The following is a 24,365-nucleotide window of genomic DNA, read 5'->3' on the forward strand; positions in this document are numbered from 1 at the left end:
TTGTCGTAAGGTTACATGCTTTCTGGGTATATATATAAAAGGGTCATTTTTAAAAAACTTGCACTTTTGATGAGCATAAATAATTTTAATTACCAAAATAAAATTTCAAATAGCATTTTTAAGCATTCAAATTAATTTACCAAATGTTTTTAGTTAGTAAATGCATACACATAAAAATTAGTATTTTAAAAATAACGTCAGTGTAATACCTTTTTAATGCAAGGCTAAATTGCTTGCCCAGCCTTCTTAGCCTCTTATTTTATTACAATTAAACCAAATGTTCATTGAAAATAATTTTAATTTATGTTGTGAAAATTGTGTTATTTGTAATATCTAACACAGCTTATCTAATAGTTTTAAATTATTTTCGGGTGAAAATCGAACATTTTAATATTCTCCCAGGATTTTTTGCATTCTGTTACTTCCACTTCATTGCCATAATTACATAAAATGGGTCTCATGGCTCCTTGAATGGTCTATTTTTAGATAAGCTAGCCATTTTAAAAATTGTCATTATATTTGCTTTATTTTAAGAAAATAAAACTTTGACAAAATAAGGATGATTTACTTACTGTCTCCCTCTGTTACATAATTGTTTTAAATTTATTTTTCTAAAGTTCATAAGAATGTTTTTAAAGTTTATAAAAAGAAATATAGGTTGATATCAATATTTGTATAGCTGAAATTCTGTAATTTGCAAGGCAAGAACATTTAAAACTTAGCTCTGATCAGCCTTCCCCTCAGTTTCCAACCATTTATTAAGCTTTATTTATAAATATAATTTAACAAAAAGCAATTTTAGTGATTTACAGTGTAAATTTGCTTAGAGTGTAAGTTTAGTTTTTTTTAAAAACACATTTGAGCATCAGTAGCAGAGGGATACGTGAGTTTCAATATTTCATTTTCTTATACTTCAAAGCAAAAAGTGCACCACTGTTTTAAGTTTTACGGAAAATAAACATTACAATTGCAGCTGAAATTTTAATAAGTAGTAATTTGAATATTAAATTTTTAAAAAAATCTACACTACCGGTCAAAAGTTTGCGAAAATTTTGAAATCTACGAAAAAATGGTCTAAATTCAAATGTTTATAGAACTGCGAAAAATCAGTCGAATTGCATGCAATTTTGATATGTTCTAAAGTGAATCCTCTACATTTAGTTACATATGATCAAATTGCAATACTTTGTTTTTTGCGATCTGAATCCAGCTTTTCATCATGGGTTGTTTCTATGGTGAAAAAAGTTGCTAAGTTTGAACACTTGCCAAACTTGCAAAAAAAATTTNCGGTTCAAATAACTATTTTCCATTAACAGAAAGTACAAAAAATTTTTTTTGCAAGTTTGGCAAGTGTTCAAACTTAGCAACTTTTTTCACCATAGAAACAACCCATGATGAAAAGCTGGATTCAGATCGCAAAAAATAAAGTATTGCAATTTGATCATATGTAACTAAATGTAGAGGATTCACTTTAGAACATATCAAATTTTCATGCAATTTGACTGATTTTTCGCAGTTCTATGAACATTTGAATTTAGACCATTTTTTCGTAGATTTCAAAATTTTCGCAAACTTTTGACCGGTAGTGTACATATTATATATATACGCACGCAATAAGGAGTGTTGATGTCTTAAAAGGTTTATTTTCTGCAATATGATTAAAAAAAAAATTTAATAAATTTTTAGCCAGTTTAATTTACCTGTACCAAAAGCATGTAGAGGTAATTGTTAAACGCAATTAACAAACCTCGCAAAATAAATGAATTGCACTAAATTTGGAAAATTAAATTAAGAAATTTTTGCTATCTGATTCTATGAAATTATTGATTTTTTTCCAATTTTATGCAAATTTTATTTTTCACAGGAACACTGCACCAAAGCATGTAGAAAAGGTGAAAAAAAAATTTTTTAAAAAATTCTTGTTAAATAATAAATTAAAATTGAATTTTGGGTTCACTGGCACTTCTAAGTGATTGCCTAGGTTCACCTAAATGATAGGTTTAGCTCTGCCTAGGTATGATTATATGAATAATGTTAATTTTTAGCTTAACAATTATGTTCTTATGATTTAACTTTTTCAGACTGATGGTGCAACTGCTTGTCTTCTGATGACAGAAGAAAAAGCTCTCTCTTTGGGCTTAAAACCAAAAGCATATTTAAGGTTAGTTTATTTATCAATTTTATTATGGGAAAACTTTGTGAGTATGCTAAAAGAATTTTTTTTTATCATAAATGTATATTATAATATTGACAAACAGAAGATTTTGCTTTTGTTATATTAAACATATGAGTTAAACTAATTAAAATTTAACTTATTAATTATTAGCGCTCTTAAAGATTAATATAAATGTTGGCTAAACATTAATATAATATAAAGGTGGAAAAAATAATAAAAAAAATCAGATTGATTTGAATCAGATTTTTTTATATTTATCCACAGGGTTGCCACAGAAAAAAATGAACAAAATAGTTGCTTTTAGTAGCCTAAAACATGAAAATAGTAGCCAATAATTAGTTGCCTAAATAAGAACAAAAATTCAGCAAAAATATGACGAAAATTTTGTTTATATATATATATGTGAAAAGTGATTATTCAAATTCGAAATTCACACATCGTAATATCATCGTATTAAAAATAGTTCTTTTTTAGTTGCTTTTTTTGAAGAAAAAAAAATCATGCGGAATTTCGTAGCAATAATCATTGAAAAGGCGATCGAGAAATGAAATAAACTAAAGGTTGTGAATTGAGTCTGTGCAGAGTGAATTAAAAAGTGAAGACTCAAATTTGCAATTCAAAATTTTTTATTTTTTAAGAAAAAAAAAGTTCAGTGTGTTCAGAAACTATCTTGTGGGGTGCAGATTTTCCACCCAATTTATGCTTTAAAAAAAAATTGCTAGGAGTTTAGAAAAGTCTCCCAATAGTCTCCTTTTCCTGAAAATAGTTGCTTTTTTAGCCTTTTCAGGCAAAAAAAGTTGCCATAGTTGCATTTTAGTCGCCTGTGGCAACCCTGTATCCACTAAATCTTGAGGTAAAATATAACTAAAACAGTTAATATTTCTGATTAAAATGTATCAAAAATTATTATTTATTTATTACAAACTAATCATTGAAAAATAAAATAGTTATTTTTGTCCAAGTTAAACATTCCAAAATTTTACAGACAAGGTGCCAATTTTTCATCTAAATATCAGGTGAAGAAAAAGTTATTTTGATTAGAATGCATACATTAAAGCAGTGTATCCCAAACTTCTGACTTTTGTGTACCCATTCTAAAATTTTCGCAACGCTGTGTACCACTATTAAAAACATGAATGTATTTTTTTAAAAATATGTTTATTTTTCTTTTTTGGTACAAATTTTTTTAATAAATTTATTTGCATCAGTGAGAAGGATGATATTGTTTTTGCTGTAATAAAAAAATTGCACAAAAGTTAAAAATCACAACTGGCTGAAGTTTCTCTGCCCAGAACAAGGAAAATTAGATGTGTCTTTTTCATCATTGATATACAATAACTATGAGTTTTAGTTTTATATTTGGGTATAATTCAAATATGTTTAAGTTATAATGGTGTTATAGTATGGTAAATAAATGGGTATATTGAAATATGTTTATTACCAGCAAATTATTTTACACACGGCTAATGGAGAAATATAATTTAGCAATTTCAAACCACTGTTAGTCTCTAATTTTATTAGTTTAAAATATAATAATTTACATACACATTTATTTCATAATGTCTAAGGATAAACCTTATAAATGAAATCAGACCCTAAATAATATATTTATAAATGATTATGAGTAAAAATATTTTTGACAAGATTTATTTTAAATTAATAATTTTTTTTAAAGAAATCAAATTATTTGAATTATGTCAGCCCTGAATAGAAGTTATGTACTAAAACTAATTTACTGAAACTGCTTTTACTTTTTTTATGAAAAATCTCTACCTTGTTGAAATAGATAATTTCCTAGAATTTTTTCAAAAAGTTTCAGAGGATTTAGTTTCTATAAGTTAACTTTTAATAGACTTTTGTATACTTTTTTGTCTTATATTTTAAACTACTACTTACTATGGTATCTTTTATGTGATAATAACAAACATTGAAAAGATTTTGTCTTGCAGAAATTTTGTTTATACTGCACAAGATCCCAAAGACCAATTGCTCTTAGGGTAAGTTTAATTTTTTTCCATGTTATGGTATTAAATATATATACTACTTGAATTTAAAACATAGGAATTTTATCATTTCAGGCCTACATATTCTACATCTAAAATCCTAGATAAAACTGGCTTAACTCTAAAAGATATTGATGTTTTTGAGTTCCATGAAGCTTTTGCTGTAAGTTATAAATTTAAGAAGTTTACAATTTTCTCTTTTAATTCAATGAATTAAATTTTGTATATCCTAATTTCAGGGCCAGATTTTAGCAAATTTTAAAGCCTTGGATTCTGATTGGTTTGCACAAACTTACTTGAATCGTAAACAAAAGGTATTAACGTTTTTGCTATGATTTATTTAGATAAATAACTTTTTTTCCTCACAAATCATTGTATTTCATCATTTAAAAAAGATGGAAACATTAAAAAATATTGCTACATCAAGCTTTATATTCATAACATTATTGCCTTTAGTATAAAAATAATTCTGATTATAAATCTGCAACATAAATTATAGTTTGGAGTTAATTAAAAATGTTTTTCTTCATCTCTTCTGGTCAAACATTCTTAATCTTAGAATATTTTAAATGCTAATGATTGAAGTCATTAATTTCTACAATGTGTTACCAGCTGGTAGACAAATAGGGTTCACAGTTTCTTAATTAAATTTATTTTAACCTAATTTTTGTGTATTCAGATTTTTTTTAAAAAATTTAATGTGGATTTTTAAAAGTAATTTTAAGAATCAAAAGATTATAATTTCGATCCCTATCTTTTTATTTTAATAAATAATGCTATTAAATATTGCAGAATTTAACGGTGAAAATTTTGGGACATTCATTTTTATGTAGTGTCAGGCAGAAAAGTAGCCCAATTCAAAAACTTACAACCATAAAACATCAATTGAAATTGAAATTTTCTATAATTTGGACAGGCAATGATTCTTCTGCATTCGCATGGTTCTATTAATTACTAAATATTTTGAAAATACTGTTTTCTGTCAATTTCGCCTCTTAAATGTTATGCTCTAGAAGTAAGCATCTTTGTAACAGTTTAATTTAAGGTTTGTCTTATTTATAAATTATCTGAATATAAGACTAGTAGTTAAATTTCCTATTAAATGTAATATTGATCACTGTAATTTTTCTCAAAAAATCAATCCTCCTCCTCGAAAGGCATAAGTTAATTATTTGATTTATAATGTCTCAAAAAAATGATAATAAAAATAAATCTAAGATTAAAAATTAAACAGAATTGTTAAACATACGTATTTCTATGAATTTCTAGGTTGGTGCTCCACCTATTGAAAAATTTAATCTTTGGGGTGGCTCCCTCTCTCTTGGACATCCTTTTGGTGCAACTGGAGTTCGTTTAGTAACAACAGCTGCCAATAGATTAATCAAGGAAGGAGGTCAACTAGCTCTTGTTGCTGCCTGTGCAGCAGGTGGATTAGTATGTAACTTTTTTCTACTTGAACTCTTTTTCAGAATTACAAAGTAAAAACCCTTACTGTAAGTTAATTTTAAAGTAATATGTTTATAATTGGGTACTAGCGTTGAAAATAATTTAAGTGTTACTGATAAAGTTGGAAATCTGGTATTGTACATAATGCATAAAATCAACCGACAAAGTATGAATATGAAATAAGTAAACATTTCTAAAATGTCTTATACATAGTATAAAAGTTACTACTATTTATTAGTATTACTTCGAAATAATTTTTAAGCACAACAAATAGGTTCATATTTTGTTCAATAAGAAAAACATTAATTTTTAGTAATTGGCAAGCATTAATTTCAAAATATATATATATTATTATGTTGACTACATAAGAAAAATATTTTTATGTGAAACACAAATTTTACATTAGCTGACTTATGTGGTTATTATTAATTATGTCCGGTTAGAGAAAGTGTACCAGGGAATGGCAATTTTTCTCTATAAAAACATCCCGGTACAAAATACCAAATAATGGCCAACACACTGGGTAATTATCTTTGTAAATATTAGTAATACTTGCCAATTACTAAAATTTTAGACCTTTCTTATAAACAAAGCAAAATATTAACATTTGTTAGCACCAAAAAATTACTTTATTTCTAATAAATCATAGTCATTGCATAATATAAGTGATGAGAAAAATGTTCAACCATTTCATACTTAGCTGGTCAATTTTCTGCATTTGACTGATTTTTTAGAAAAAAATGTACCACCCTGAATAACTTTTAATGTAATGACCGAATCTTCATGTTCTGGGACTCGGTCGTAATGGTTTGCAGGAATGACCTGAATAATTAGTGGAGACGATATTTTAAGTTACGAAATCAGAAACTTAAACATACCTTTCTTTGACAGATTTGGAATTCTGACTCCCAAAATATAGGGGTAGTTGCAATCTGGTCCTAATAGTTCAGTCAAGGAGAGTGGTTCAATGCTTGGCAATTTTACTTTTTGCATATTTTGCCATATTGAGAACTTAAGCCAATTGAACAATTTTTACACACAAATATAAAATTTGTTTATCCAAAAATAATTCCATACAAAAAATAGCTTTTAATAAATATTTATTATTTTTTGTTTTATTTATAAATTCTATTATTATTATTAATTCTCATTATTATAATCAGTCATTATTATTAATTCTCAAAAAATTTAATTTTTAAGTTTACAATTTTACAAGGCAAAATATAAAATTTGTTGAATAAAAAGTCATATTTTTAAAATTAAATTTCCAAGGAACTAGACTAATTTTGTTCAAAATTTGTATTTTCCCATGTAAAATTACGTTCTTAATAATGTAAATATTAACAGGGCTGATTGTGAGCCCAACTCAAAAATTTGGAAAATTTCTGGAGTAAAATCATTAATGGTGCATTTCAAAAAATTAACGTCTTATAAATTTAAATCTTTCATATTTTCAAAAAGTGAAATTCTAAACAAATTATATGCAGTATAATTTAAGTGAATAATTACTCATAAGTTTACTTTTATCTCTAATGACATTCATTATACTACTAAAAAAATATTTACAAATTAAAGAGGTGCCAAGAATAAATTCTAGTTCTAATATTTTTAAACAAAATATACAAGAAATTTTACACATAAATGTGATAGATGATTTCTTGAAACTGCTGTACTTTGGATTTCAGGAAACTTCCGGATCGTGGTTAGCAAAAAATCCGGAGCACAATCACCTCTGTATTAAATACTTTACAATTCAATTTTTTTTCTACTACTAATAAATAAAATAATCAATATTTACTAAAAGATTTTTTTGCTTTATAATTGTGTCCTAAAAGTTCTTGAGATTAGGCAAAAAGTAAAATTAACATTATAGGATCCTAACTCTTGACCAAACTACTGAGAACTTATTTTCCAGAGTGAGACTATACCTTATGGAAAAAAGGTATATTTAGTATCTGATTTGGTAACTTAAAATATCCTTTGCACTAATTAATAAGCACATTTAAGGTCACCCCCTTGAATCTAGTGCATAAATATATAAACATCTGATTCTTACATCGAAATTTTCATTTTTTTAGTTCTAGAACCTGAAGATTTCAATCAAACCTTATTCAGGGGCAATCCATTTTTTTTTCTTCCCCCATTTGCGCAATTATTAACATCATGTAAATTTTCAATTGGTAAGGTATTAGAATTGGTAATAATTAAGATTGAATAACAGTTAGAATAACAATTACTATGGTGTGCTTGTTGTGGCTCAACAAAGCTTTCATTTATATGAATGGCAAATATTTGTGTATTAACAAATTTAATTAATGTTTGACAAATTAAAAAGTTTTTCTTCTTTCTCTTTTTAGGGTCATGGACTTATTGTTGAGCGTTATCCTAACTAATTTTGTTTTGCCTACATTGTGAAGTAAGCATTATATATACACAATTGTGACATTTTGAATATTAGATGTTATTTATGATACACATAATCAAACATTAATTTTGTAAAAAAAATTTCTTTAATTAAATATATTTATACAACAGGTCTCTTTTGACACATTTTATGGATAAAATACTTAAAACAATTTGTAATAACATCTGTACAAACAATATTTACAACATGTTGTATACATTAGTGTTCCATGATCCTGTAAAAGAATTTTTTAAATAAAATTATTTTAGTTGACAAAACAGATTCAATGAGAGTAACATTTCTTTTTGCTATAGGGCTTTATAGCTGCAACTTTGATAACGTTTATACATAAATTAACTTTTGTTAGCTGTAAAAACAAACTTTAAATTGTTGCTAACTGTAACAAAATGGAAATGCTGCTCTCACTGGTTTAACAAAATTTTGATACAATAAATATAAAACATGAGTCTGATTATCATGTAAATAATATTAGAAATTGCTCTAAATATAGAAGTATTATGAAACTACTATCTCTAATGGTTATCATGTATGTTAATCTTTTTCAAATGAGCAGACCTGGGCCGCAGTGGCTTAAAGGATAGAGCATTCGATTCTCAATAAGTTGACCTAGGTTCAAATCCCAACGGTGGCAGATTGATACAAATTATGCTCCCGGTCCATACTGACCACAGTGTTGATGTTTAATATCCTTAGTAGCAGACGGATTGTGGGTTAGAATCACCTACCTGCGAAGTACACTGGAGAAATTTTCCTCTTCATGTAATGCAGGTTAGTTCCGTTAAAAAGTTCTCTACAATGGCTTGCTTGCCCTAACGCTTGATTGAGGAAATCCTAGTGTTCTGGGTTGGATTCTAGGTTAAGGAGTCAACCTTGACAGTCATTAGCTCAGTTGTCCGGTTATATATATATATAATTAAAAAAAAACTATGGGACCACACTGCCTGGTATCTAATGAAAAACATATCCTTGAACCTAAATGTTGGGGCACCCATTTTTACATAGATGGGTACTTGAAATAGCTTTAGCACCCAAAAAAACTGACCACTCTTAATAGCTTTTGATCTAATGATTGGATCTTCACATAAGCATAATTTTGTTTTTAGTATTTATCTAAACAATTTTGCATTGTTAGGTAAAAAAAATGTTTGCTTCATTTAAAAGAACTTAATTTTTAATGGCAAAATACAAGATTCAGCCAAAGTTGGTTGAATAGTTTGAGAAATCTAATTTTAAACATTCAATTTCTCAGGAACTCTTCCACCAATTTTGCCATGTAAAATTAGAAACTGTAATGTGATGCAAAAAATATATTCCTAACAATTTTTATTAAGTGAAATAAATATTTACAAAAATTTGTTTTTAACAAAATACGCTAGATATAAAATTAGCATTAAGGTATCCAAATTTAGTACCCCTCTCCCCAAAAAACTATTGGGACTATATTCCCCAGAGGTCAGAAATCCGAATCCGTTGAAAAAAATATATATGTCTCTTCAATGGAAGTTCGTTTTTATGTCTGATTTTGTAACTTAAAATATTGTCTGGACTAATTAATTAGCCTACTTGAGGTCATTCCCTTGAACCATTCAGATTGAGTCCTAGAATGTGAAGATACGATCATTAGATCAAAAGTTATTCAGTGTGCTCCTTTATTTTGAGCACTGTATATGAAATTATCACGAAAGAACTGAAAAAAATTGATTTTCTAGCATTAGTGACACCTGCAACAATTATATACTTTACTTGTAATTTAAGAGTTAAAAATAATTTAGATACAAACTAAATATATTTGACCCAAGGCTTATTGATTAAAAATATAAAAAAGATCTGCCCTAAAGATGCAGCATAAGGAATTAGTCTCATCAAACTAGCAGGTCACAACATTTTGGATCAATTTGTTGCAGATTTCATTTATTAAGAAAAGTTGAAATTAGAGATAATTTAAAAACGCTTACCATAAAGTGATATTTACAATAAAAAGGCACTTATTCCTTATTGTTCTCATTCTAGAATTGAAGGCACAAATTCAGGGTGAAATTTTCTGAAGAAAAAAAATAATAAATTGAGAAAAATTCTTAATATTATAAAATTCTACATATCACCATTTACTTGCCTATGAATTGCTTTCAACAATAATAATATAGGGTAAATACATATATAATAAAAAATCGTAACAAAATTTTAAGCGAATGCACATTACAGTTAAATTTTGTAATGTCTACATGTTTTTATGCATAATTTCAAACTACTTTAAGTAGCAGATCTTATAAGCATAATAATATCTAAACATTTGTCCTGGCTGCAGACCTCTGATTAACAGACTTATGCATGTGAAACAAAATTTGGTTAAAAAAGTAGTGGTTTTCAATCTATTATTTCGAAGAAGAAAAATTTATTTTCCTGGTTTATCTAAAACATTTCGAACATTATTCGTCACGTAAGACCATATCTTAACTTTGAAATCTAAGTTCGATAGAACTATTTCTGACCAATCACAAAGCAGATACTTTCCATTTAATGACAGTGGTGGAGAGAGATCAGAGGGGTAAAAAGGAAGATAAAAACTTGGTTATATGTTACAAACACTCCTAGATAATTTTATGTAAATTATATGCTGATTCAACAACGGTATACTAATTTTAATTAAGAGATTCAAATTACCTGTTTGCATTAATAAATTAGTCTCGGGATTGAAATGAAATCCAAAACTAAGATTCAATCTTCATCCGTAGTGGCTTTTAATTCATATTTGTTAATTATTACTGATAGAAACAAAGTGCCAATATTTGATTAATTATCAATTTTTACAAATTAAATGCAATTGTATAATCACATCACAGTTCTTCTTGATACAGACAAATGAATTGTGTTTTTTGCATGCATAAGTATTTTGAACTTGAAAGAAAAAATTGGAAATTACAAATTATTAACTAAGATGAATGTAAAAAGTACTCTTATGATATTTTAAAAATTTGAGTAATAATTCAGATTACAGACACAAAAATTTATAAAATCGAAACTAGGTGAGTCGAGGCAAATTCAAATGTCACAGTTAAAAATTCTCCCCCAGCCCATAGTTGAGAAAACACTTATAAATTTCTTCATTGGCCGAGGGAAAATACAGTACATGTGACCTGCAAAAAAAGACAAGCTTCTTTGACAGGCAACCCTATTACTTTGAGGGTGGTGTAATGTAACAGTTGAATTAGGAAGCTGGTCGCTTATGAATAGCAATCAAACAGGTTCGAAGTAATAGAATCGGAGAGGCGCATTTCAGTTGCAGAAGGGTATTACATTTCTTGCTTATTAACAAACTTAGTAGATATTAGTTTAAAAAAAGTTTTGATTTTAGTTTAAAAAAAGTTTTGTTTTCTTATTATATTTAATGATTTCTTTATAAATATTTGTTTTTATTGAGTGACTTGGTAATACTGTTCAAATTAAATGTTGCTAAAAAAAAGCTTATAACAAGTCAACAGATAAGACTATATTTAGATACAAAAAATTAAAAAATCTATAACTTGAAACTTAGTTAGAGAATCATTTTCCTTACTTCAAATTCTCCACATCTTCAAGTAGTTTCCTTTTCTCTCGACAAAGATCATCTATATCTAAATACAAATTACGAAGAACAGAAGTTCGAACCATTGTGTAGACATCAGCTTTTGTGTTATCATGCTCTTTGAAAACCTAAGAATGCAAAACGTCTTTATTACTTACGATATTCAAACTCATAAAATCTAAAAGAGTAACTAACTCATATTAAAAAGTTTGGATTCTACTTAGCACATTTTAAAATATGATTATCAAGGTTGTTATAAAGGTTTTTTGTAACTATGCAAAATGAAAGAAATCAAGATTTTATTTTGATTCTATCAAGGTGGGTAGCCAAATCTTTGAATCAAAAATAAGCACTTTATAAAAACTTTTCAAGCACTTTACAAAAATTTTCAAGCACTCAAAAAATTCATATTCAATCAATGATATTATTGAAAAACAAAAACTTTTTATAAAGAGTTTTAGCGTTTAAAAAAACCCAAAAAGAAACGGACGTAAATCAAAACAATCAGTACTTTCCCACATCACCGAGTGAATTCAACTTCACCCTGAACAAAAGTACCCTTACCCCCTACGTCAAAAAAGTGTTAGAAGTAAAATAAAATAAACAAGAATAAAATTAAATTAAAAAGAAAAACATTTCATAAGGATCTGATATTCTCGATCCGAATTGGAGCACTCGGGTTTCGGTTTTAAGTGTGCGCGCATGCGCAAGTCATAACGTGGGTACGACATGAAGTCCGCGTGAATGATTACGTAGCAAACACCCCATTTTTCGTGAAATGCATGGGATCCACCAGATATCACAGAAGAAAAAAAAAGCACTTTTTAAAAACACCAGCTGAAAAAAGCACCTTTAAAAGCTTTTAAAAACGAAATCCCCAAAAAAAGCACTTTTTACAAACGCTACGCACCCTGTCTATATAGTAAGTTTTGAAACTTCATTCCATGCTAAATTTTGTGATTAAGATTGTGGGTGGTATTTTTTTTTCCCCGCGTAATTTTGGAGGGGAGGCAAATTTTGATGGGCAGATAGTAAAATATAGAAGATGGTAGTGAAATATTTTATCATGAAACTTGCGCTTTTCCCCCTTCATATAATGGCTTGATAAGGAACTCAACTTATAGCTGTGTGAAGGAAGGACAGCTTGAGTTTAGGGCATAGTAGATAACCAAATGAAACATACATTGCATACATACATTCAGTGCACTAGCCAAAATTTAAAAAAAAATTATGAGTGAGCATGGTTGTTACTTAAGGAAGAACAAGTAAAGGAAGCCAATATATATGCCTCCAAAACAAGCTGCCTTTTACCTGGCCTTAAAAAGAGGTCTTTCAATTGCTACCTAAAAACTATGTTAAAATATGTTGGCCAAATTTATAAATAACAGAGGTTATTCTAGGCAGAAAACAGGGCAAAGTTTAAAAAAAAGGGCATTATTGTTCTAAAAAGGCAATAATTTCTTTCTATGGACTTTACACATTCTATTAAAAAAATTGTCTTTTTTTTTTTTTTTTACTTTACTAAAAGTTCCAAAGCAATCATATTAATTACTAATTTTTATTAATAAATTAACATATATATATCGAGTTAATTAGCTTAGTAACTTATTTAAAATGCATGCATATATTAATAAAATAATAAATGTATGTTTTTAAGTGTCTGTAGTTATGATTTAATGATAGTGAAGTAACTGCAAACTTTCTAAGACAAGTGCAACACGGGGGTGTGATGGCTATTTTTCCTTTCCAATATAAATCTATGTATTGACAGCAATGACAAACTAAATAAAAAGAGTTGAGGAAAGAAAAGGCAAAAAGGGTACTTTTACATCAGAGTACTAATTTACTTCAGAAGCAACAAGATGGATTCTTTTGACTAAAAGGGCAGTAGGGTGCTGCGCCCTGTTTACCCTGTCTAGAATGAGCTCTGATAATAAGGTACAAAAGTTTTTTTGTGATCATTCTCATTTTAGTTAAATTCTAATACAGTGAAACCTGAGAAATAAAAAGTCTGTTTAAATTCTAAGCAATGCAAGTTTATTTTACTTAGAAAATGATAGCTGAAAATATTTTTGTACATCTTAAGACATTTAATAAGTAAAATATTCTTATATTTGTTACCTTCCTATTCAATTTCCATAATAACAGTTAAAATTGTCCATAGTTTTTTTTTCTAACTTTATACAGTAAAAACTCTTGGGAGTTACCACTTTCTGTTCCACAGTAAAATGATCGTTAATGGAGGTTTGTCATTTTTCGGGATTAACTCCATTGATTTCAAAATGTTTTAAAACTAATGGTTTTTCTCAACTGATTTTAATTTTAGCCAGTGTCATTTTTGTGGTGTGAATGAGCCATTTTTGTTGGCTTCATGAAAACCTGATATAACTTATAAATGAATAAAACTTAGCGTCAATAAAAATGACCTCTAATTACGTGTAAAAACAAAGTTTAAGTTTCTATCATAAAAATTTTTTTAACTTAGAAAACTTTTTTCACTAGAAAATTAGAAAACGTTTGTTTGCTTAAAATGCTTAGTTTTTTTTTTTTTAAATAACTTTATTTTTCTTTATAACTTTATTTTTTTAACTCTAAAAATAAATCATTGATAGCATCATCTTTAGTACACTCTGACTGCAACGTGAGGTTGTTGATCTCTTACAGAAATCGTCAAAAAGAGCTTTCTAAAATAAGAAACACTCACAATTATTTTGAATACATTTAAATCTACTTATTTGTTTTGTGAACATTTTTTGTTTTAATATCTTTTTACGTTTCCTTATTTGACTTTTTCTGCATTCGCTGAGGGAGGTTTTAATGGTCTCTCAAAGGTTTTTTTCAACACCAAGTCTATGCCTCCCAAAAGTGGTCATAAACAGATGTGATCTTTCCTGGAGGTTTCACTGTAAAACAATTTTGCGTAATAATGCAGAACATACTCTGATACTCAATAAAATACCTTTTTTTTTAGTTGCTGGCACAACTGCAATCATTAAATTTTTAAGATTATATCTATTAATTTTTAAGATAATGATTATATCTTTTTTTAGATAGTATTTGCATCTTAAGATGCAAATACATTAAGAAAATTTGCATCTTAATTTGAGTAACAAAATTTTGAGTTTTTTGGAATTTGAATAACAAAAAGAGCATGTTGAACATTACAGTTTCAAGACAAAATTATCATTTAAGAATAGGAATTTTAATCAAAATCTTATTGAGACATATCGATCACATGAAAAAAAGGGCTTGAGGATGAAAAATCAGAATTTAGTCCTTAACGAACTATATAGTTATTTATCGCAAGAAGTAGATGGTCAAAGAACTATCATAATAGAAAATTTTATTTTATTCCAGCTATTCTAATAAAAATTTATATTTTGCTTTTTTCAACCAGGATAATAACAAGAGTACATCATTGAAAATAGTTTCAATCTTTCTCTCTACAATATAAATATTTTAGACGTTAAATACCAAACTGGTTAAAATAAAAACACGCAAGCTACATGTTTACATACCATTTCAGAATCTGATGTACTGCTGGATTCTTTTTCAGATATTTCCTTAGATACACTAAGAACTGTATTATCCTTACTTTCATCTAATTTATTTTGTTTCAAATCAGTATGGTAAATATTTTCTTTAACATTTTCCGCTTTGCCACTATCACTACTTTCATCTGATATGCCTATCATTTCCTCAGATGTAATGTCAATTGTATTAGAAGCAATAATTGTATCAGGGATTGATTCATCTTTTGCTTTGTTATCATCATTATTTTCATCTAACATATCTATCATTTCCTGGTCAGAAGTGATGCTATCTGTATTAGGAGCTACGGGTGTATCAGGAATTGATACAGTTTCCGATTTATTACTATTTTCATCTACTATATTAATTACTTTGTCAGAATTAATGTCACACATTTCAGGTACAGTATCACAAATTGATTCCTCATCCCCACTTTGTTTAAGGAAATCTTCTTTAGGTGGTGGCAGTATTTCCAAATCTTGGTTGTCTTTGGTATTGTTATCTTTCGAATTGCCATCTGTAGTTGCAACATTGTGAATGACTTTCGCATCGTTGTTTTCAGTAGCGCATTCTTTGGTTAAAGGACTCTTTTTAATGACATCAGCATTTTCTTTAACACTATTTCTAAGATAAAATTATGTAAAAAAAAAATACAAAAATTATTATGTTTGATGACAAGAGAAAATATCCAAAGTTTAAGTAATATAGAAATATTTTTAATTTTATAACTTTACATCACAATGAATTGATGCCTAACTGTACATTAATGATACCATATCAAAACAAGATGGTAAAGTTTAAAAATAATTATCATACGAGTCTGAATTAATTTTTATATTCAAAACATACTATATAAGATAAATGAAAGGTGAATTTCTAAGAAAAACAGTATTACACTGAAACACAACTAGTAAAATATTTTGATTTAAGAGAACAAAATTGCCCAATACTATGAGATCAGCAGATGTGCATAATATACAGGAAATCAGAAAATGTATGATTATAAAGGAAAATTTTACTATATAGCTCATTATATTTAAATATATATATATATAAGGTTGGGATTGTATTTAACTTTCAGGCATTGAAAACTGAATGGACGGTGATTATTCAAAAATATTTATTCCATGTTTACATTGAAATGTTTCTGAGCGACTTAGATTTTAGATATAAGTTAAGTCAATAACTAGTTTGATATCGTTAAAAAAACTGCTAATTCAAAGAAATGTATGCTAGAAGGTATAGTAATCAAGTAGTTTAAGAAGAAAAACATTTTTGAACAAATTTTGCAAAATTAGGTTTATGACAAAATATATATATTTTATCAGCATAGTTCATAGCAGTTGTGGTTGAAAGTAAACATATGACCCTAAAGGATATAAAGTGATGGTATATTAAATTTGGCTAAGTGTTTTAATTAATGTTAACAAATAATTGAAGTCTGACATTCTATATAAGTACAGTAGGGAACCGATTATCCGGAACGATCGGGACCATCACTATTCCGGATAACTGATTTTTCCGGTTTTCTGAATCGCTACAAAAAGCCGTTTTTTTATTGTTAAACCCAACTGAAAAAAATTTTTTTTTAGGAAATAATCTTGAAAAGAAGAAAAAACTATGAAGTAATACACTAATGATTATTTCCAAAATGATGGTAAGGTGAACATCTTTCAAAAAAGAAAGAAAAATCCTAAAATCTTATAAGGAAAAAAAAATTTTGTTTAAAAAATGGCGGGAAAATTCATCGAATTTCGTTCCGGTTTTCTGATTTCCGGATAACGGGTTCTGTACTGTACTTAAAAATGAGGAATAATTACAAAACGATTTTTAATAACATAAATTTTTTGTGCATTTAAAAAAGTAAGACTTACAATTAAGAAAGGTTTGACACACTCAAGAAACAGTTAACTTTTTTTAGACACACGTACAATGTGTCTAAACAAAAGCAATGAAAAAATTAATTACAAGTATGAACATTAAGAGCATTTAAGAACATTAAAAAAAATTGAAACTTTTTAATAATTTACTTTAGGAAACCTTTTAAATAAAATAGACAGTGTTAACTGAGGAATAGCTTAGTTATTGGATGAACTTACTCATTTTTCTTCAGATCTTCAATAATTTGCATTAATTCCTTGTTTTTGGATAAGGACTGCAAAAATATTAAAAAATAACTGATGACTTCTAAAGAAATTTCAAAATATTTATTGACATAAAATTTAATTTAAGTGAAGAGCATCCAACAGCATACTTATTAACCACCATAAGAAAAACAGAAGTAAAACAAAACTGTAGAATTAAGTAAGATGAAATCAACAGAGATAGATAAAATTTAGAAGCCAGGTTTACCAAGCAACTAGAAAAATTCCCTTATCAAACAAATTTTTTTACTTATTATTCTGATACTTTTGATTGAATTTTTAAAAGCAGGAAGATTCATTAAAAGGGAAAAAAGTCAAATTTGAATACTTCTCTGCCAAAAAATAGTACCTATTGATTCTATTATATACGTACACATGCAAAAAAATGTTTGTATTAAAGGAAAAAATATGAATATTATAATACTGCCTTCATGTTTATTTTATAGTCTGTTTAATTACAATTTTAAAAATTTGTTTCCCTAAATTTTTTGTTAAATTCGATATTTTTCAATTAAATATTTAACTTATTTATTGTGAAATGACACAGATATGATCCATATCACTAAATGGTAAAGCAGAATTCTCTCTAGGAATAAAAGAGGGCAAGGTGCTTCCTCACAGAGAAGCGCAATCAATAAACACAGTTAAAATTTATCAAAATGTTTAAAATCATGTAATAACTGAATTTGATTCTCAACAATATCTGGCTTTTAAAAAAATTTCCTTGCTTTTGTTTGTCTCTGTTAATATACAATTTAAGTTGAACTTATGTGTGCAAAATAGATAATGTACAGGTGGGCAAAATAGAGAATATAAAATTTTCAAACTGATAAAAAGAGATAGTTTAAAAATTCCCCTAGCTCTATTGTTTCATTAATGTTAATTCTAGTAGATCAATTGAATCAGGTGGTCTCCAAATTTCTGTTATTATTTCTAATGACACTTGGATAAGCCAAGTTAGTCTTGCGAATGAAGTTAGGAAAGTGTGCCTTTCATTTAACAAGAGAGCACTGCCAGTGTAAAAGTTCATCTTAACACAGAAAACCCTGGATTAATGGCAGCACTGATCATTTGTAAAACCACTTCCACAATTTAGACATAAATCTGAAGGTAAGAAATTTTCTCCAAATAACATTGGCGCTGCTCAACGACCAATCACAGGAATTTCGATTCCACCGCTTTTGCGAGCATGTACTTGGTGAGTCTTAGTGGAGTACAGAATCAGACCTGTCTTTCTAGGTCTGAGACTGATTTTCTAACCACTCGGCTAACATGGTTAATATCAAATTTTCAAACATGAAAGGCACTGTTAATAATTGTTTTTGTTTTACACAACTATTTCAAATAATAAAAAAATATAAATAATTACCAAATAAAGAACTCTGACTGATAACTATAAACTACATTTTTGAATAACATGAGGCTTAATGAATGTATTCCACTCAAATATAAATTTTCAATTTAAATCATTCACGATCTTTAGTGCAATATGGATATCAAAAGCCACACCTTACTAAGTATGCTAAATTTCATAAATAAGAATTTTTATAGTATTATTATAGTTAAGACATACAACATTCTTTCTGTAGCTCGGAGTCTAACCAAATTTTAAATTTAACAATGCAAAAAATCAAACTTTTACTGAACCCTAGAAAAGAACTATAAAAATCAGTTTTTTAAAAGAAAAAGTTTTATTTTCCATATTCATAAAAATTGAATAAAATATTTAAGAATTTAAAAGATCTTTATACATCAAAGAATTTATAAAAAGAACTAAAGCCTTTTAATAAGAGGATTAAAATTAAAAGTGAATATAAATAATTAACAGGAGTACCTTTGCGAGTTCAATCTTTAACTTTTTACACTCTTCTTGACATGAATAATATTGCATTTCTAATTTATAAAATTTCACTTTTTTCATTATCTCTATGTCACTGTCAGTAATACATCTTTTTTCTTGTACAACTGATTTGATTGTAACACCTCTTTTGACTTCAGGTTGCTTTTCAAGCTCACTTTCACTTGTTTCCTTAGGCTAAAAAATAAACAAAACAAAAATTATAATAAAATTATTCTTATTCTTTACATTTTAATTTAAGAATGAGCAACATCTGTCATAGCATTCAACAAAAATTAAAACGTAGCTAATCATTTAAGAGAATTAATTATATAGTAGTTCAAAATTTTGAAGTCATACTTTTCAGAGAAGATATTACAGTAGGGAACCGATTATCCGGAACGATCAGGACCATCGCTATTCCGGATAACTGATTTTTCCGGTTTTCTGAATCGCTACAAAAAGCCGTTTTTTTTATTGTTAAACCCAACTAAAAAAAATATTTGGTAATAATCTTAAAAAGAAAAAACGATAATGTAATACACTAATGATTATTTCCAAAATGACTGTAAGGTAAACATCTTTCAAAAAAGAAAGAAAAATCCTAAAATTTTATGAGGAAAAAAAAAAAAAAAAGGCGGGATAATTCATCGAATTTCTTTCCGGTTTTTTGGTTTTCCGGTTTTCTGAATTCCGGATAACGGGTTCTGTACTGTATTTGATTTTAAAAAAAAAATGCCTATATGTAATGTCCACATGGATTGGCCATTTTGTGAGGTATTACATTTTTCGAAAAAAAAAAAAGACCACCCTGAATTATATATTAAGATTGCAAAATCACCAAAGTCAACCAATAAACGGATTTCTTAAATATGACAAAAAGGAAAATGCGATTTATTGAATTTACAAGAATACTAAATGCAAAATCTTTAAAGAATACAAACATGCATTTAAATACCAAAGTTTTTCTTTTTTTAAAAAAAAAATAATGATACTTTTGTATAATCCTAAGAAAATACCAATTAATTTTGGGGGAAAAGTACTAATTATAAGAAAGCAAACTGTAAAGGTTTTATAGATTATCAAAGCTTGATATAATTTTTTACACTATAAGGGATATGAGAAAATTAATATAAACTCTTATTCATATGGTGAACAAGAATCATGGAAAATAATACATGTCAGTGTTATTGAGAATGCAAGAAAAATATAAAAATGATTCAGTCACATTTGTTCAAATAAACTAAAAACAAAAGGTATGCTTATCAAATATGGTTAAATCAATAAAAGTAAACAATATGGCAAGTATAGATAATGTTTTAAAATCAAGCATTAGACCATTTAACTTCCGGCAAGATAAGAAAATGCCTAACAATAACAAATAAAAATGTTTAATGCTTATTTTTTTTTTTTTAATTCAAGAAACATAGTGCAACTTACAGGGAAAAAAAGAAAGAACTGTGATTTAAAAAAAAAATAGAATATTAAAAAAAATTGAAAGAAAATAAATCACATAAGTTACTATTTTTTTAATTTAAATAGTTTCTATTGTTTTCCAGGCTTTTTAGCAAATCATCAAATGATTATCGAAATGAGGACATAAACAGCAAATATTTTTATGGGTTTAAAACGAAAATTAGGATTGTTTTTGAAGAAAACTATTAAAAATAAACACAGAATTTCAAAACAAATTACAAACTTTCAAAATTTAAGTTCAAAATAGCTTATTTTCAAATTATATGAATTTGTGAGGGACCATACATTGCAAAAATAAACCTATACTGGATGTCTCAAAAACAACTGATGTATTTCGAAAATCAATAATAAAAAATAAAAATAACTAAGTATACAGTTTGCAGCCTTATGCTTGAGAAATTAGGAATTTCATCCCATCATATTGCACAAGTCCACTAATAGGTGGCATTGCAAAATAGGAATAACAGCAACTGGTGTAAAAATGGTGCAGGGATCGTTGCAAAACAGCAAGCAATAATGAATATTTGCTGTTATGTTCTAATGTGTAAACCATCATCAAAATCCTTTACAAGCGCTCACCTACTGATAGCATGGTGTCGAAATATCACCTGGGAGTGTCGAGGAGTCTATTTCTATGGAGCTCGTGCATTCCTGCAATGCTTATAAAATGTGCAATTTGGTTGGATGAAATTTCATTGTTTCAAAAGCATAATGCTGCAAACAATACATTTTTATAGTGTTCCATTCTTTTTTATTGATTGTTAAAAATCCATCAGTCATTTTTGGGACAACCATAGAACAACTATATTTATCTTTAGACAAATCAAATAAAAATTTTAAGTGCATTACCTCAGAAGTACAAGTGTTATCTGACATGTTTTTAACTTTTGAAGTAGTTTGCTCAGTTGAAGATTCTGCATTCTGAATAGATGAAATATAATTTGGACTAGAAGATGAGAGTATTAAATTGGATGCCTGAGTTCTTGTAGAACTTATGAAAGAAGCTATGGGCTTGCTTGGTTGCATAGCTAATGAAGGGACAGTTTTAACAGTCAACATCGATGATGATTTAGTTGGAAATAAGTTTGTAAATGGAGAATGTTTTGTTTTACTTTTACCTTCAGGTAAAAATGTTTTATTCTGGACTTTTACAGAAGTTTTTGTGGTAACAGAAGTCTCACTTGTTGATATTTTGGCTTTTTTAGAAGATAAAACACTTCCAGATTTAGATTTAATATCATCAGAATCTTTATGGGAATTTGAAATACCGCTTGCACATGAATTAGAATTATCTTCAGAACTATCTGAAAATAAAGGTGCTTCATCATTGACTATATATGCAGATTTTGTGGAAGCATCATAAACAGCACTTACACCTTGTTTTGAAGATAAAACTTCTTTAAATTTTTTATATTTTACATCTGAACCATCTTCAGGGGAATGTTTTCTTTTTGTAGTAGATAAAGCATTTGTTGATGAAGAATCATCTGTAGTAGAATCAGTTATTGAAATTTCATTTTTCTTTAAAGGTGTAGATGTAACGGGTGTAGTATTTTTTTTAATCACAAGATCATCATCTACAGGTTCTAACATAAAAAGTTCCCCTGATGATTCAAAAACAAAAGTGCCTGGCTTGTGATTCTTAGACTCAAATATTTTAGAAATATTTACATTTGGTTTGGTTTTAGAATTTAAAGCTACTGGTTTACCTAAACTAGGCTGAGAAGAGGCCGTTTTAGAATTATCTGGAGTTGAGCTGACAGTTGTAGAATTTAAAGTAACAGGATTCCTAGTGCTAGACTGAGAAGAAACAGGTTTAGCATCAACTACAACATTTGTACTTGAGGTAGCCGAATGAGTGCTGTTTGCAGTAGGAAGAGAAACCTTTTGAACCTTGAGTGTGTTTGAAGAGCTTGCTACATCTGTAGACGGAGAATTTTCAAATTTTCCCAAGGCAACTGGCACGGTTTTTGCTAAAGGATTTGGACCAAGATTTCCAAGTGAATTTGTGACTAATGAGTTCGTAGATAAAGATGTCATGGGCCTTACAGTTTGTAAAACCATAGGGGAAGAGAGACTTGCAGATGGTTTTGATTGTAATAAAGATGGAACAGGTGAACTGTTTGTATAGGGTATTAAAACAACAGGGGCATTAGAAAAGGATGTTGAAAGGGATGAGACACTCTGTGCTTGAGATGAAGTACTTTTTTCATTTGCACCAGCAAGTAAAGGTTTGTTAGATGAAAATAATCCCCCTGGGAAGGATCCAGTAAATGAAGGTGTCAAGGTTGGTAATGGCATGGGAGCCATTTGGCCACTTGTAAACTGTGGCAATGCAGAAGATAAAATAATACCAGAGCCTAAATTTGGATTAAGGGCTGTCCCTGGTGCATTCACAACAGGAATCAATTTATTGTCGATAGACAAATAAGTTTGAGTCATAGGAGAAACTACATGAGAAGTGGGGTTAGGACTTTGAGCAATAGCAGAATAAAGAGAAGGCCCTGGTTTTGTACCAATTAGCGAACTCAAATTCGGTTGTGGAACAGGAACACTTGCTAATATAATTTGAGGTGTATCTGTATTAATTACTCCAAGAGATTTTGAATTCTGCTCCAATATTCCATTTTTTGTAGAAATAGAATTCTCAGCGTTCTTAGTATTAGATTTTAATAATGATCGAGATGTAGTCTTGTTGAGTGATTTACTATTTTTATTGCTAACCAATGAAAAATTTTCTTTGTCTGACATTGATTTTCCTGTTAATGTTTCAGATAAATTCCCAATAGAAGAAATTTCATTTGAAATATTTAATTCACTTGATGAAGGTTTATTTGGCGGCATTGGATTAATTGCAATATATCTCCCACCTATGCTAGAAGGATGAATATTTGTAGTGCTAGCTTCTTTAGTATCAGAAACTAGGTCAATGTCATTTGAAGGAAATTCATTATTAAAGCTGTCATTTGTTTTATCGGAATCTGCTTCTTTCTGAAAACTTCTTTCAGATGCCACTGTGGCTTTATGGGTAATTATAGTGCCTGAATTTTTCTTTGCAATATTCTTTACTAAATCTTGAAATTGTGCACTAGCTGATTTATTTATATTCACTTTATTTGCACTAACTTTTCCACAGGCAACTGATGCTAAACTGTAAATAGATGATTCTTTCTTTTTAGAAGGATCCTTTTTGAAGGAAAAATTTGGTACAATAGGAGAAGTTTGAGGTAAATTGACTTTAGTTGATTTACCCCTTTTAATATTAAACATATTCATTGGGATATTCCGTGACGATGAAGTGGATGGAATACTTTCATCAAGAGTTTCAGTGACAAACACTTCAGCACCAGTTTCAACACCTTGACCAATGCTGTTAAGCATATCCATAACCTTGACATGGGAATCTTCTTCTTGAACAGAGCCTAAATAAAAATAATAAGAGAACAAAACAAACTTAATGATATTGCACTTTAAAATGTTTTAATATGCTCAAGAAATAATAGTACAGTTTTATTATTTTAATAGGCATCGATTGTATCTAGGTACTGCTGTTCTTGGTTTTAACTAACATTAATAGATAATTATAACTGAAAATCGGTATCAATTATTTACTTTTAAAATAATCGGTTCTAAAAAAAATTCCTCCACTAAATTATTTTCTAATTATTTAATTGTTTGTAAGTTTTTGTGGAGATTTTTAGTTTTTGTTATGTTTTAAATTGCTGATTGCAGGGGAGTTTAAGCAGAGCAGTTCAAGCATGTCTT

At 28.2% G+C, this 24,365-nt stretch overlaps 2 protein-coding genes across 3 annotated transcripts in view; one reads left to right on the forward strand and one right to left on the reverse strand.

Annotated features, from left to right (window-relative positions):
* LOC107450845 (mitochondrial trifunctional protein beta subunit) overlaps window positions 1–8,161 on the forward strand; it is a 23,914-nt gene extending 15,753 nt beyond the window's left edge. The window contains exons 10-15 of the mRNA XM_071182352.1: window positions 2,082–2,161; window positions 4,126–4,173; window positions 4,255–4,342; window positions 4,419–4,493; window positions 5,449–5,613; window positions 7,983–8,161. Coding sequence (XP_071038453.1) covers window positions 2,082–2,161; window positions 4,126–4,173; window positions 4,255–4,342; window positions 4,419–4,493; window positions 5,449–5,613; window positions 7,983–8,018 — 492 coding nt within the window. The 3' untranslated portion in view covers window positions 8,019–8,161. The remainder of the gene's footprint in view (window positions 1–2,081; window positions 2,162–4,125; window positions 4,174–4,254; window positions 4,343–4,418; window positions 4,494–5,448; window positions 5,614–7,982) is intronic.
* The window catches only part of LOC107443470 (uncharacterized), a 32,110-nt gene continuing 15,861 nt past the window's right edge, over window positions 8,117–24,365 (reverse strand). For both annotated transcript variants that reach the window (XM_016057333.3, XM_016057334.4), the window contains 7 exons: window positions 21,450–24,022; window positions 19,122–19,322; window positions 17,243–17,298; window positions 15,131–15,767; window positions 11,604–11,740; window positions 10,006–10,091; window positions 8,117–8,264 (listed from right to left, as the gene is read on the reverse strand). In XM_016057333.3, coding sequence (XP_015912819.1) covers window positions 10,052–10,091; window positions 11,604–11,740; window positions 15,131–15,767; window positions 17,243–17,298; window positions 19,122–19,322; window positions 21,450–24,022 — 3,644 coding nt within the window. In that variant the 3' untranslated portion in view covers window positions 8,117–8,264; window positions 10,006–10,051. The remainder of the gene's footprint in view (window positions 8,265–10,005; window positions 10,092–11,603; window positions 11,741–15,130; window positions 15,768–17,242; window positions 17,299–19,121; window positions 19,323–21,449; window positions 24,023–24,365) is intronic.

The sequence above is a fragment of the Parasteatoda tepidariorum genome, chromosome 6 (assembly GCF_043381705.1).
Source record: "Parasteatoda tepidariorum isolate YZ-2023 chromosome 6, CAS_Ptep_4.0, whole genome shotgun sequence".
Lineage (NCBI taxonomy): Eukaryota > Metazoa > Arthropoda > Arachnida > Araneae > Theridiidae > Parasteatoda > Parasteatoda tepidariorum.